This window comes from Budorcas taxicolor, chromosome 1 (genome assembly GCF_023091745.1).
Source record: "Budorcas taxicolor isolate Tak-1 chromosome 1, Takin1.1, whole genome shotgun sequence".
Lineage (NCBI taxonomy): Eukaryota > Metazoa > Chordata > Mammalia > Artiodactyla > Bovidae > Budorcas > Budorcas taxicolor.
The window spans coordinates 132,535,079-132,548,853 of record NC_068910.1 but is presented as its reverse complement, the minus strand read 5'-3'; the positions used below and the strand labels follow the sequence as shown (position 1 = coordinate 132,548,853).

General features: G+C 49.0%; 1 protein-coding gene across 1 annotated transcript in view; it reads left to right on the top strand.

The window, feature by feature from the left end:
- Positions 1 to 13,775, top strand: part of MYLK (myosin light chain kinase) — a 190,334-nt gene that overhangs the window by 153,093 nt on the left and 23,466 nt on the right. The window contains exons 22-25 of the mRNA XM_052638190.1: positions 5,770 to 5,802; positions 5,898 to 5,991; positions 7,433 to 7,636; positions 13,139 to 13,356. Of these exons, the coding sequence (XP_052494150.1) occupies positions 5,770 to 5,802; positions 5,898 to 5,991; positions 7,433 to 7,636; positions 13,139 to 13,356 (549 nt within the window). The remainder of the gene's footprint in view (positions 1 to 5,769; positions 5,803 to 5,897; positions 5,992 to 7,432; positions 7,637 to 13,138; positions 13,357 to 13,775) is intronic.

Here is a 13,775-nt window from a genome sequence, read left to right as displayed (position 1 = left end):
GCAGAAATATCTCAGAAACGTATTCCAAATAGTTCTTGCACTTAACTCTTGCATCTCACAGCTCTGAGTAGATTTTTTGTTTTTTAATATTTCATTGAAATTCTTCCAACTGCAGTTTAGCTCCTTCCTCAGTGGAAAGATGGATGCTGAATGGCCACCTCTCTCATTACTGCCCCCTGATGCTCAGAGAGCTTGACTAATTGAACTGTGATCACTCCTCTGGGACTCTTCCTCACATGACCGCTCCCCCTGCAAACAGAGTGGAGGCAGGACAAGAAGGAAAAGGAGGAAGGGAAATGTCTCAGCCGGGAGCCTCGGTCCACATCCCACACAGAGGAAGGGTTCCCATGTAGCAGTGAGACAGAGACAGAGGTGTGGATTCCCTGAGCCTGAGCTGTGTCCCCACAGCCATGGGTCAGGAAGGTGCTCTGTGTCTTGACTGCTAAGGAGAAAGGCAGGAGGTGAGGGTAGGTGTGGTGTTTGAGGTGACAGCAGCTAACTCCACTTCTAACTGGTGTCAGAGAGATGGGGAGAGGCGAGTTCTAGAACTGCCTGCTCTTTCAGGGCAACCTGGAAGATGCCTCTGGGGAACAGGTTGTCGGAAAGCCCCTCGAGGGCTCACAATACTGCTGCTGATCCTTCACTAGGGGAAGACAGACCATTTCTCCTGGAGATTCCAGGTCAAGAAAGCTTGCCTCTCTGTCCTCTCCCCCCGCTGCTCATTTCATACCAGCGTGTGTGGTGTGGGCTCCGAAAGGTCAAGACAGGTCAAACCACTGTCTCCACTGGGGCCTCCTGACGATGCCGCATCAGGACAGTGGAGTTCCCTGACACTAAATGTAGTTATTATCATTAGTATTTTGTCTCTAAGTCCCCATCCAGTAACTGGCATCCACGGGTACTTAGTGATTGAATGGATGTTGAATCTCTTGCTTTCTTAAAGTCCTATCTGAAATACCATTGTTGAACTCAGCTGAACATTTCTTGAACCTGTTTATTCTTCTTATGGTAACTCTTGAGATGTGACTTCCATATGCCTACAGCCTTCCTCCTATATGGGGTGTAACACTAAATTGTTCTCCCAAGTCACAGTATGCATTAGCTGGTGAAAGGTCATAACCCTAACCTTACCCTTGGCTATTGTGATTTTTTTTTAATCATGTCTGCTTTAGGCTCCTTTCCCAACTAGAGAGGCCTAACCCTTTCTGTCTTCACATGGCAGCTCTTCCTGTCAATGACCCTTACTTCTTCCCGCTCCATCAAGACTGTCTAACAGCCAGCATTCCAGGACCACATGACCCCAGGTTCTACCAAGGGCAGAATAATAATACCTATTTGCAGCCAGGGCACATTTCCCCAGTGACAGCATTCTGTTGGCCAGAGCAATTGCTTGAGGAACTGGGCTCCCATTTTTGGCCCTAACTAGATTTAGGGCTCGTCAGGCTGAAAGTTTGAATGACCCAATTCTCCCTGACAACGTGACTCCATTACTGCCTCCCAGGTGTGTTGCTCCCACGTACGTTCTGGTCGGCTATGAATCTGACAGTGTCACTCTCAACTCTCAAATCTGTAATTTGATTTGATCAGTTATACTCACATCCCAGGAATTTCTGTGAACCCTACCACTAATCTGAGAGTCCGCATTGCTCTTGTTGTTTTTTTATTTTTCCCTGGCATTTTCCTTTATGTAATAAATATTGCTTCCAAGCCCACTTGTGTTTGGTTTTTAAAACTAAACTTCACCTGCAGTGTTTTCAGAACTCTGAACAAATCATAGCCTCTCTTGTTCCTGGTTGGGTGCTTATAATCTCTTTCAAGACTCTTTTCTAGTAAGGGGTCCTTGTCTGGTATGGGAACTGTGTGGCTTTTTTCGGGTTGTCTGCTTAGATTTCGGTCATTTGTTCTGCCCTCAGCTGAACAGAGGGGCTCACTGTGTACAGTTCTGAGCTGCACCTTGTCCCTGACCCACGCCTTCATCCCATTTGTGAAGCTGAGCCGGCTCCCATATGAACCCTCCCTGCTGGGCAGCATCTAACAGACCCCTCCACCCCACCTGCTCTGGTCTTCCTTCTACCTGCTGTCTACTTCCTATCCTCAGTCTTGCTCTGCTGAGACTTTCAGCCAGTCACACCCTTTTCCCTCATCTTGTGGGCACACACACGGAGGCACACACACTCTAGAAATCTTTGTTCTCCCTCTCTGGCTTCGCTGGGTCCTTCCACGTCTGCTGGAAGCCTCCCTTGGCTCCCGCTGTCAACTGGGACACAGTCCACATCGTGGCCAAGCAGCACCTAGACCATCACAAAGCATGGACTCCAGGGCTAGCCAGGGGCCCTAGAAATCACCCAGAAATACAGCGCTCTCCTTTTACAGATGAGGAAACTGTAGCCCAGGAAGCAAAAGGTACTTGGCCATGGTCAAGAAGCCGCAATGGCCCTTTAGGAACAAATTCAGTTTAGTTCAGTCACTCAGTCGTGTCCAACTCTTTGTGACCCCATGGACTGCAGCACACCAGGCCTCCCTGTCCATCACCAACTCCCGGAGTTCACCCAAACCCATGTCCATCGAGTTGGTGATGCCATCCAACCATCTCATCCTTTGTCGTCCCCTTCTCCTCCTGTCCTCAATCTTTCCCAGCATCAGGGTCTTTTCAAATAAGTCAGCTCTTTGCGTGAGGTGGTCAAAGTATTGGAGTTTCAGCTTCAACATCAGTCCTTGCAATGAACACCCAGGACTGATCTCCTTTAGGATGGACTGGTTGGATCTCCTTGCAGTCCAAGGGACTCTCAAGAGTCTTCTCCAACACCACAGTTCAAAAGCATCAGTTCTTCGGCACTCAGCTTTCTTCACAGTCCAACTCTCACATCCATACTTGACCACTGGAAAAACCATAGCCTTGACTAGACGGACCTTTGTTGACAAAGTAATGTCTCTGCTTTTTATTTATTTATTTATTTTTTGTCTCTGCTTTTTAATATGCTATCTAGGTTGGTCATAACTTTCCTTCCAAGGAGCAAGCATCTTTTAATTTCATGGCTGCAATCACCATCTGCAGTGGTTTTGGAACTCAGAAAAATAAAGTCAGCTACTGTTTCCCCATCTATTTGCCATGAAGTGATGGGACCAGATGCCATGATCTTTGTTTTCTGAATGTTGAGCTTTAAGCCAAATTTTTCACTCTCCTCTTTCACTTTCATCAAGAGGCTCTTTAGTTCTTCTTCACTTTCTGCCATAAGGGTGGTGTCATCTGCATATCTGAGGTTATTGTTATTTCTCCTGGCAATCTTGATTCCAGCTTATGCTTCCTCCAGCCCAGCAAATTATGCTAAAGCAAAGGAAAACCAGGACCTCGGGACTGGGTGTGTTCCTCTGGACACTCATGGCCCTCTTCCCACCCTGACACAGCTGTGTGAATGGCCAGCATGGGCTGCTCACATCCCTCCTTGCTGGTTTCCTGCATGACATTACCCTTCTCACCGTATTCCATTATTTCCTCTAAGACACAGCTCAGTGGCTCCTTCTTCCCAGATTAATTGCTCTGACTTTATACTTACCCCACTTGGGTCACTTTCCTCCATTGTCTACTCGGTTTGTGTGGCAATAACATGTGCTTCACCAAATAACACTCATAATGGATATTTCAAGTGAATGTAAGATGTTCAAGCTGGTTTTAGAAAAGGCAGAGGAACCAGAGATCAAATTGCCAACATCCGCTGGATCATGGAAAAAGCAAGAGAGTTCCAGAAAAACATCTATTTCTGCTTTATTGACTATGCCAAAGCCTTTGACTGTGTGGATCACAAGAAACTGGAAAATACTGAGAGAGATGGGAATACCAGACCACCTGACCTGCCTCTTGAGAAATCTGTATGCAGGTCAGGAAGCAACAGTTAGAACTGGACATGGAACAACAGACTGGTTCCAAATAGGAAAAGGAGTACGTCAAGGCTATGTATTGTCACCCTGCTTATTTAACTTATATGCAGAGTACATCATGGGAAATGCTGGACTGGAAGAAACACATGCTGGAATCAAGATTGCTGGGAGAAATATCCATAACCTCAAATATGCAGATGATACCACCCTTATGGCAGAAAGCGAAGAGGAACTAAAAAGCCTCTTGATGAAAGTGAAAGAGGAGAGTGAAACAGTTGGCTTAAAGCTCAACATTCAGAAAGTGAAGATCATGGCATCCAGTCCCATCACTTCATGGGAAATAGATGAGGAAACAGTGGAAACAGTGTCAGACTTTATTTTTTGGGCTCCAAAACCACTGCAGATGGTGACTGCAGCCATGAAATTAAAAGACGCTTACTCCTTGGAAGAAAAGTTATGACTAACCTAGATAAAATATTCAAAAGCAGAGACATTACTTTGCCAACTAAGGCCCATCTAGTCAAGACTATGGTTTTTCCTGTGGTCAAGTATGGATGTGAGAGTTGGACTGTGAAGAAATCTGAGCGCCGAAGAATTGATGCTTTTGAACTGTGGTGTTGGAGAAGACTCTTGAGAGTCCCTTGGACTGCAAGGAGATCCAACCAGTCCATTCTGAAGGAGATCAGCCCTGGGATTTCTTTGGAAGGAATGATGCTAAAGCTGAAACTCCAGTACTTTGGCCACCTCATGCGAAGAGCTGACTCATTGGAAAAGACTTTGATGCTGGAGGGATTGGGGGCAGCAGGAGAAGGGGATGACAGAGGATGAGATGGCTGGATAGTATTACTGACTTGATGGACATGAATCTGAGTGAACTCCGGGAGTTGGTGATGGACAGGGAGGCCTGGCGTGCTGCGATTCATGGGGTTGCAAAGAGTTGGACATGACTGAGCAACTGAACTGAACTGATATTTGCCTCTCCAACTAAATTATAAGCCCCCAAAATCACACCATGATGGAGAGATCACACTATCTGTATTTTGTTTTGTATACCCACAATCACTGGCAAGATATCTGGTACATGGCTGGAATTCCAGAAAAAACTCAGTAAACGGATAAATGGATTTGATACTAGTAGCAACTATTGGAGGGGAAGGCACTGGCACCCCACTCCAGTACTCTTGCCTGGAAAATCCCATGGTCGGAGGAGCCTGGCGGGCTGCAGTTCGTGGGATCACTCAGAGTAGGACATGACATTTCACTTTCACTTTTCACCTTCATGCATTGGAGAAGAAATGGCAACCCACTCCAGTACTCTTGCCTGGAAAATCCCATGGATGGAGGAGCCTGGCGGGCTGCAGTTCGTGGGATCACTCAGAGTAGGACATGACATTTCACTTTCACTTTTCACCTTCATGCATTGGAGAAGAAATGGCAACCCACTCCAGTGTTCTTGCCTGGAGAATCCCAGGGACGGGGGAGCCTGGTGGGCTGCTGTCTATGGGGTGGCACAGAGTCAGACACGACTGAAGCGACTTAGCAGCAGCAGCAGCAGCAGCAACTATAAGTTGCTGACTTTTGAGGGAAAGTAGAAAGGGACTGTCCAGGTTGTCTGTAGGTTCTAGAAACTAGGAAAATGTGAAGACGGACACGTCTAGGAGACCTTGAGGATAGAGAGGTGGGGATGGAGAAGGGGCTGGGTGGGCTGAGGAGGCCAGGGCCTGTCAGTGTAGACGTGGCCCTGTTGCAGTGTGAAGCCTCTGATCCCATGGCGATGCCCGGAGCTTTGGGCTTATAGTCTCGTGCTTGGGAAGGCTGAAGCCGGACAGGGCCCCCAGCTTGCTTAGCTCACGGGCCTTCAGTACTAACCACCTGTATCCTCTCTGCCCCCAGAGCCGAAGGACGAAGTGGAGGTGTCAGATGATGGTGAGTGCTGGGCCCTGTCCTTGGGTAGACTCAAGGGGTGGATGGGGGTGAGGAGGGATCTGATGGGTCACACTCACCCCGCCCCAACCCTGCAGATGAGAAGGAGCCTGAGGTCGACTACCGGACCGTCACGGTCAATACCGAGCAGAAAGTGTCCGACTTCTATGACATCGAAGAGAGACTAGGATCGTAAGTGGAGTGGGAAGTGGAGTGGGTCCCCTTCTGGGCCCCAGAGTGAGGGTGGTGCTGGCCCTGAGGTTAAATTCCACACCTCCTCTTCCCGTCCTTCCCTGGGTTCTGCCAACTCCCCAGACTGAGGTTCCGGGAAGACTTGGCCTGCGAGCACCCACAAAAGCATCACCAGTCCAGGGCTTTCTTAGGAGCTGCTGTGCCTGGGGCTCAACTCCGCAAGCTTGAGCAGGTCCTTCCTTCTCTGCACCCCCACTCCCCTCCCTCCCCCAGGACATAACCCAGGGCAGCCGGGCTGGCTTGGCCTGTCTTTAGGATCCCTTCCGTTGGGTCTGTGCTCCCATTCAACCGGTCTAGCTTTAGTGCTGCGGCAAAATATGCCCGCTTGAAACACAGCTCCCATCATCACCCCTCACTTTGAGAGCCTAGTCCACAGTCTTTGCTCAGGCTCTTCCCTGGGTTGTGGAAACACCGATGGACTCAGACCCCAACACTGAGGCCTGGGTTCAGCCAGGCTGTCCCCGCCAGCAGCAGCAGCATCCAGGGCCTCCTGCCTCCCTCTGACCGTCTGTCCTTGGAGGACGATGGAAGGTGGAAGAAAAAAGAATGGGACTCAGCTTTTATTTCCGGAGGGTTTGTGGCAAATAAAGGAGTCCCATCAACCTCATCAGAGTCCCGGACAAGGACCCTGTGCTGCGGCAGGAGTGAGGTCAGAAGAGCGCCACCACCCAGCAGCACAGAGGGAAGCAGGGGCCTTGCTAGGCTGTCTCCACGGCCCCGGTGCTGAAAGTGCGTGGAGGGAGGGCAGGCGCCCAGAAATTCTCTGTATTTGCGGAGGACTTCCTCAGCCTGATGTCATGGATCCCTTTGGGGGGAAAGGAAAAAAAGTCTTGCCAAGACTGAGGCCTCAGCCCAAGGAAATGACAGTGTTAAAAGAATAGCAAGGACTTCCGTGGCAGTCCAGTGGCTAAGACTCTGTGCTTCCACGACAAGGGGCGTGGGTTCAGTCCCTGGATGGAGAGCTAAGATCCCACATACCGTGGTGTGGCCAAAAAAAGAGAGTATTTACTGATAGAACAGCAGGACCAGACAGAGTCTGGGTAAGAATGTGGGGCCAGACACGGCTGACATTGGCCAGTGACGGAGAGCAGATTCGCCAGCCTCAGCAATGTGCTCCATTGATCTAGAGCAGGGACTGTAAAGGGCCAGATAATGAATATGTTCGGGTTTGTGGGCCAGTTCAGCGCTGCGGCTCCTGCTCTGCTCTGGAAACCCAAAGGCAGCCATAGACAGTGTGGGTGCACATGGGCATGGCTGTGTTCCAGGAAGACTTGACTTATAAAAAGAAGGGCAGGGGCCACACACGCCCCACAGGCCGTCGCTTGACCACTCCCGTTCGGTGGACAGCTGGGCTAAATTTCTCTCTTCCTTTCATTCACAGTGGGAAATTTGGACAGGTCTTTCGACTTGTAGAAAAGAAAACTGGAAAAATCTGGGCAGGGAAATTCTTCAAGGCTTATTCGGCCAAGGAGAAAGAGAACATCCGTCAGGAGATCAGCATCATGAACTGCCTGCACCACCCCAAGCTGGTCCAGTGTGTGGACGCCTTCGAAGAGAAGGCCAACATCGTCATGGTCCTGGAGATGTGAGTGGCTCGGCGAGGGGTGGCCCGGCACAGTGGGTCTGGGAGCCCCTCCTGTCCCTCCCCCACTGTCCCCCCCCCCACCCCGCCCAAGATGGAGAGCACTGCAGGCAGGGCTGTGATGCGCACGGCACTCTGCAGCCCGTCTGGCCAGGTGCTGACCACTCGGAACAGCCCATGTGCACACTGCTGCTCCCGACCCACTGCTCGGCTCCAGAACACACTGTTGGGTCCTTGAGGACCTCTTAAGGACCCCTTTGTCCCTCACCTCCCTGTGTAAGGCCAGGGCACCCCCTCCCTGTGTCTCCATGGTTTCATTCGGAGCATTAGAGCCACCTTAGGGGCGGATAGAGCCTGTGAGAGAGAAGGGGGCCCAGCGGTGGGAGCTCAGCCTTGCCCCTGCCCTCTGCTCTGTCTTGCGTGCCCCTGGCCCACACTGGTTTGCTCTCTCTTCCCCTCTCACTCACCCAAGAGCAGTGCTTTCTGAGCTGGCTTGTACAGAGGCAGGGAGATGATCAGATGACATTCAGCCAAGGCTTTCCTGGATTCTGTTGTTTCTTCAAGTCCCAACCTTCTCTTTCTTCCCTCTGAGCTGCTGGTCTGCATGTGCACAAACACACACACACATACACAACAGACATAAACACACAAACACACACACAAATGCACATACTAGAGTCGGTAAGCCAGGCATCCTCCACAGTGTGTATTTTTTAAGCATTTCCTCTCCTTTTTATAATCTGAATGTTAAAAGTATATGATACAATCATATCAAAAAATATAAGAAAATATACAATGAAAGTCTCATTCCCACACCTGTCCCTCATCTACCCCTCATCACCACTGGTAATGAGTTTTGTTAGTTCTGTGTCCTTCCAAAGTTTCTTTATTGAAATGCAATCATTTATTATTTATAGATATAATTCATATATTTTTCATATTTCTCACCTCTTAACCCAAAGAGAAGCTGCACTCAATATTCTATACTTGGTTTCTTTGCATTCAACAGTGTGTCTTGGAGAGGCCCATACCAGTAGCCAGTGGTTCCTCATTCTCCCTTCTCCCTGGCATCTCTTCATGTACATAGACCACAGTTTATTTGTCTTCTTTTGATAGGGGCTTGGATGGTTTCCAGGCTTTTGCATTACAAAAAGGCAGTGTTTGTAACCTTGTACATACATCTTTACCCTCATGCCTGCTTACATCCGTAGGATAAATCCCCAGAAGTGTGGGAGTGCTAGAACAAAGGAGATGTGCATTTGAAAGCTTTGGCAGTATTCCGAAATTGCCTCCAGCATCCTTGAATGGCTCATCCTGAGACTCAGGGATCTCAGTCCTTTGAAGGACCTCTCCTCTGGAGAGGACCCTGTTAGCATCTCAGTGTTCTTTCCTAGGAAAGGTGAAGCCAGAGAGGCAGCCCCAGTTTAAGGAGTGACTCCCTGCACTTCTTGAGCCTTTTGGCGTGTTTCCTTTCAATCTGTGCTCCTCAGGGAGAGCAGTCACGGTGAAGAGACAGACATGAGTCTGAGCAACCTCACTCCAATCCCTGCTCTGCCTCTTGTTGTATGACCTTGAATAAGTTACCCAAGTGTGCCAGCCATTAGTTTTATTATCTGTAAAAGGAGGCTGTAAACCACCCCGTGAATAATGTGGGGCTTAGATGGAATAACATGTGTCAGGCAGAGGCTCTATAACTGTGAGTTATTCTTAGGAGTATGATGCAGTGACTTTTTCTATATCCCAGTCTTTTCTCCACTTAAAATTACTTTGTGACCATTTTAACACACAACTGAATGTGTGGAAATCCTGCATTTCAGGAAGCCCGGGGGCAGCTTCTATGACTGTTGAGCCATGATTCTGTAATTATGAAATCCTTCCAGTGAAGAGCAGTATTTGATGAGACTCCCTTTTTAAATTCTGCAGTTCTGTGCAACTTTCACACAGATTCAAAGAAAATCCTCATTCGCCACTTGAAATCAGTTTTCAACCCCCAATTCAAACTTCCCTCCACACTTCTAGGGAAGATTCAGCCTGAGTACATGGCCTCACTCATCCTGCCCCCACAACAGCCCTGTGGGCTGCTGCTCTTCACATTTATTGTAGAGCAGGTTGCTTGGTCCAGGCAGTGTGGGCATGTGGGGACATGTGAAGAAATGTCTCATCTTTAGAAGTTAAACCTTGAGCAAGTTCATGAGAAGGTGCAGGAGGGGGTAGGAGGCAGCCCAGCCTGGGTGAGGCCGGGCAGCAGCACCAGTGGGCAGAATACCATACTTAGCTTGGAATTGGGACTTGGCAAGCTGGATGGAAAATGTTGGGAGAAAACGTAAGAAGGCTTCATCTGGTCTGGCTTTCATCCCTCCGCCCCACGCCTCCCCCATGGACAGGAGTGAGTCTTCCTTGCACAGACAGCAGATGATTCTCCTGCACTTGGAGTGAGGAGCTTGCCCCTTGATAGGAGCTCGACTAAAGTTGAAGGAGCAGACTGATGCTCCACCTGTCCTTCCCTTCCAGCCTGAATAGACCTGGCATTGACAGGGAAAAGGCTGGCTTTCAGCAGTGAGATTTGCTCTTCTCCTTGCTTGACGGAGAAACAGATTCAGAGAAGGACAGTCCCTGGTGATACAGAAAGATGAAACTGTATTCCAGGGTGCCGGCTTTCAGATCAGCTGCCTCATACACACTGAGAAATCAGAGTTAAAGTACCTTCAGCCTTTCTGACCTTTGCTTACGGGACAAGCCATTATTGTAGCAGTGTTTCTCTGTTACAAGGGTTCCTTCAGACTCCTCTTCAGGGAGTCAGGGATGGTCCTTGTGGGACATTCCAAGTGGTGGCAGGACCCTGAGCACCCAAGCAGATGCAGCTTGGGCTGAGTCATCCATTGCCCATCTTACCTTTGTGCTACCATTGGCAATACTGATCAAAGGAGAAGCAGCCGGCTGCTGTGACACGAAGATGGGGTCAGGGTGGGGAGCCCCATAGAGTGGCATCCTTCTGGCTGCCAGCGGGGGCTGGCCATTATCTACAGTTGGGGGATAAATACAGTCCCTTGGGATAAGGCGGGTATTCGTTAGTTCATTTACTCTCGCTCTCACTGTTTATCTATTAAGTATACATTTCCTTGGCCCAGTCTTGGCCTGTGGCTTTATCCCATTTCTGTGGATGGTAGCTTCTTTTCATCCACAGTCTTGAGCATTTGGAAGATAAACCTATAGAGAAGTAATAATCCTATTTGTGTAAGCCCTACCATCCTTGAAAATGAACCACAGGAACAGTTTTCAAAATACATTATTAAATAGATTTGAATTGGTGTGAATCTATATGCACCTCTGTTGAATAGACTACCTCTAGAAGTGCAGCAGTAACCATCTCCATGGCTCAGATTTCTACCACTCATTGCCACAGACATTCCCAAGGATGCTACAAAAAAAAAAAAAAATGGTTGCTTGCTTTTTCAGAATATTTAAAACCAAACATTTTGGGATACCTTGTCTGTGCCAGATATTGCCAGGTATAAACAGGGGTCTAGAGATGAACCAGACTTTTTCCAGACATATTCACAAACAGCACTAAAAAGCAGACAACATTAAATGCAGACTTGATGCAGAAAGCTCAGAGATGAGACTATGGGAAGCCACAGAAGGAATGATCATATGATGAAATCGAGAGCAGTTTCTCAGGGGATGTGAATTTCAGCTGGCCTCCCAGGGGTAGTAATTGAGTAAGCCAGTATTTCTCAAACTTATCTGATGGTAAGAATGACCTGGGGTACTCACTGAAAATACGGATCACAGACCCTGCCAAGATTTTCTAAATCAAAATCTCCAGGAGAGAAGCTTGGGAGTCTGTATTTCAACTAGAGCCTCCTCTGCAACTGGTCGTTTTAAAATAATAATAATAATAATTAATATTATTGAGCACTTACTATATGCCAGGCACTTTTCTAAACAGTTTACCTGAATTAATTCACTTGGTCTTCACAGAAATCCTGTGAGGTGGCAGTGTTTTTACCGACACCTTGCAGGTAGAAACGGGCTCAGAGATGTTAAGAACAGCCTGAAACCTAGGAACCTACGAAGGGAAATTAGTTTGATTTAGAGCCTGGGTGGAGAGCATTAGAAATGAAGGGTTTGAGGACAGAGGCGCCACCTCCTGGCTGCGCAAGGACCTCCTTTTCAGTTTGTTCTAAAGTGTTGGTTCTAGCGCCTCCCAGTGGCCACTGGAACAAACCGACCCTTACCAGTTTAGACGTGAAAGTCTGTCCTGTGGTGATGGAAGGCTGCAAAGGCTTCATGGGCCCCATTGTGCATCCTTGTCTGTCTCTCCCTCAAGGGTCAGTAACAAGATCTGTTTGACCCGTTTCAGGTTGTCAGATGATAATTAACATGTTCTGAGCACCCACTTCATGTCAGGCATGTTTTCCTGCAGTTCCTTCATTCCTAACTACTATGGTGTAGGGACAGGTGAGAAAACTGGGGCTCAGAAGGGGTAAGTAACGTGCCTACTGTCACACAAAGTCAGGGTTCAAGCTCAGCTCTTGCTCATCTTTATGATGACTTCCCTTAGAAGAGGGAAGGCCCTTGGAAGAGGACAGGCCTAGAAAGAAGCCCACTCAGCCTTGTTCAGCTGATGCATCTGTAGGCCATTGTGGAAAAGAGCATACTGGTGTCTGGATGCTACATAAGTTACCAATGAGAGCTTTAAACTTTCTGAGCAAGGAAGGCTGGGAGAGAGGCCCCATGCATTTGCACTGCAGGGAAACATGTTGGCTGGCTGTAGCCTCTGGGCCAATCCTTAGCAAAAGGTGCCCACTGCAGGCCCCAGAACCACCATGGCCAGGATCCAAAGTCTATCCAGGCAGGAAGGATGTGCTACACTCCCAGCCTGAGACAGGAAGCCGAGATAAGTTAGTTATGGCTGGAGGAGTAAACTGATGCTATAGGCCTAGCCAGAGGAAGCAAATTGGTCACAACTGCAAGTATTAATATAGTGAGTTACAGCCAATGAATTTTAGAAAATGTGCTGAAGCTCCTAATTGTCGGAGATATTTTTCTGTTTCTGGCTTGGTGAAGCCACTGCTTATGGAGACTGCGAGTATTTTAAGCTGCGGTTCCTTATGGCTGAAAGACATGGCGAGAGAACAGGATGGTCCCTCACATCTACAGTTATCTGGGGGAGCCAGGCTACCTGGCAGTTACCCTTCCTGCTCAGGAGAGTGTTGTGGATCTCTCAGCTCGTGACCACCTCTGAAACTGTCCAGCCTACATGTTTCCCTGAATCCCCCCAGGCTTAGCAAGCACAGGCAGGGTCTCCCCAGCAGGAAACCAGGAGGCCTGTGTCCTCCTCACACAGTGGAAGACTGAGACCCACATAATGGGGCAGTGGCCTAGAGCTCAGAAAGCTGCAGAAGACGCCCAGCGCCCCCACCCCTGGGCGCTCCTGCCCTCGACCCCTCCCCCAGCCTGCCCTGGGCTCCTATGGTCTGAGTGCCCGCTCTGTGCCTGCAGCGTGTCCGGGGGCGAGCTGTTTGAGCGCATCATTGATGAGGACTTCGAGCTGACGGAGCGGGAGTGCATTAAGTACATGAAGCAGATCTCGGAGGGGGTGGAGTACATCCACAAGCAGGGCATCGTCCACCTGGACCTCAAGCCCGAGAACATCATGTGCGTCAACAAGACAGGCACCAGGATCAAGCTCATCGACTTCGGTCTGGCCAGGAGGTTGGGTAAGGCTGAGCCGCCTCTCCTGTTGTCCCAACGCGCCACGGCAGTGGCTGTTTGTGTTCCATTCCGTGGGTACTAAGGGGGGGGTGCACCAGATTGGAGCTGAGATCAGAGACCCTGGAGGTTGCCCCTCCCACTTACTAGCTGTGGGAACTTACATCTCAAATTATCTGTAAAATGGGATAATAATGGTACCTACCTCATAGAATTGTTAAGGGAATCAAGTGAGCTAATAAGAATGATAAGAGCAGCGCCTCAGGCATAGTAAGCGCTGGCTAGTGAAAGTCCTGTCGGGCTCTTTGTGACCCCATGGACTATACAGGGCGCATAGTAAGCGCTGGCTAGTGAAAGTCCTGTCGGGCTCTTTGTGACCCCATGGACTATACAGGGCGTACGATTGTACAGACTATGCAATTCTCCA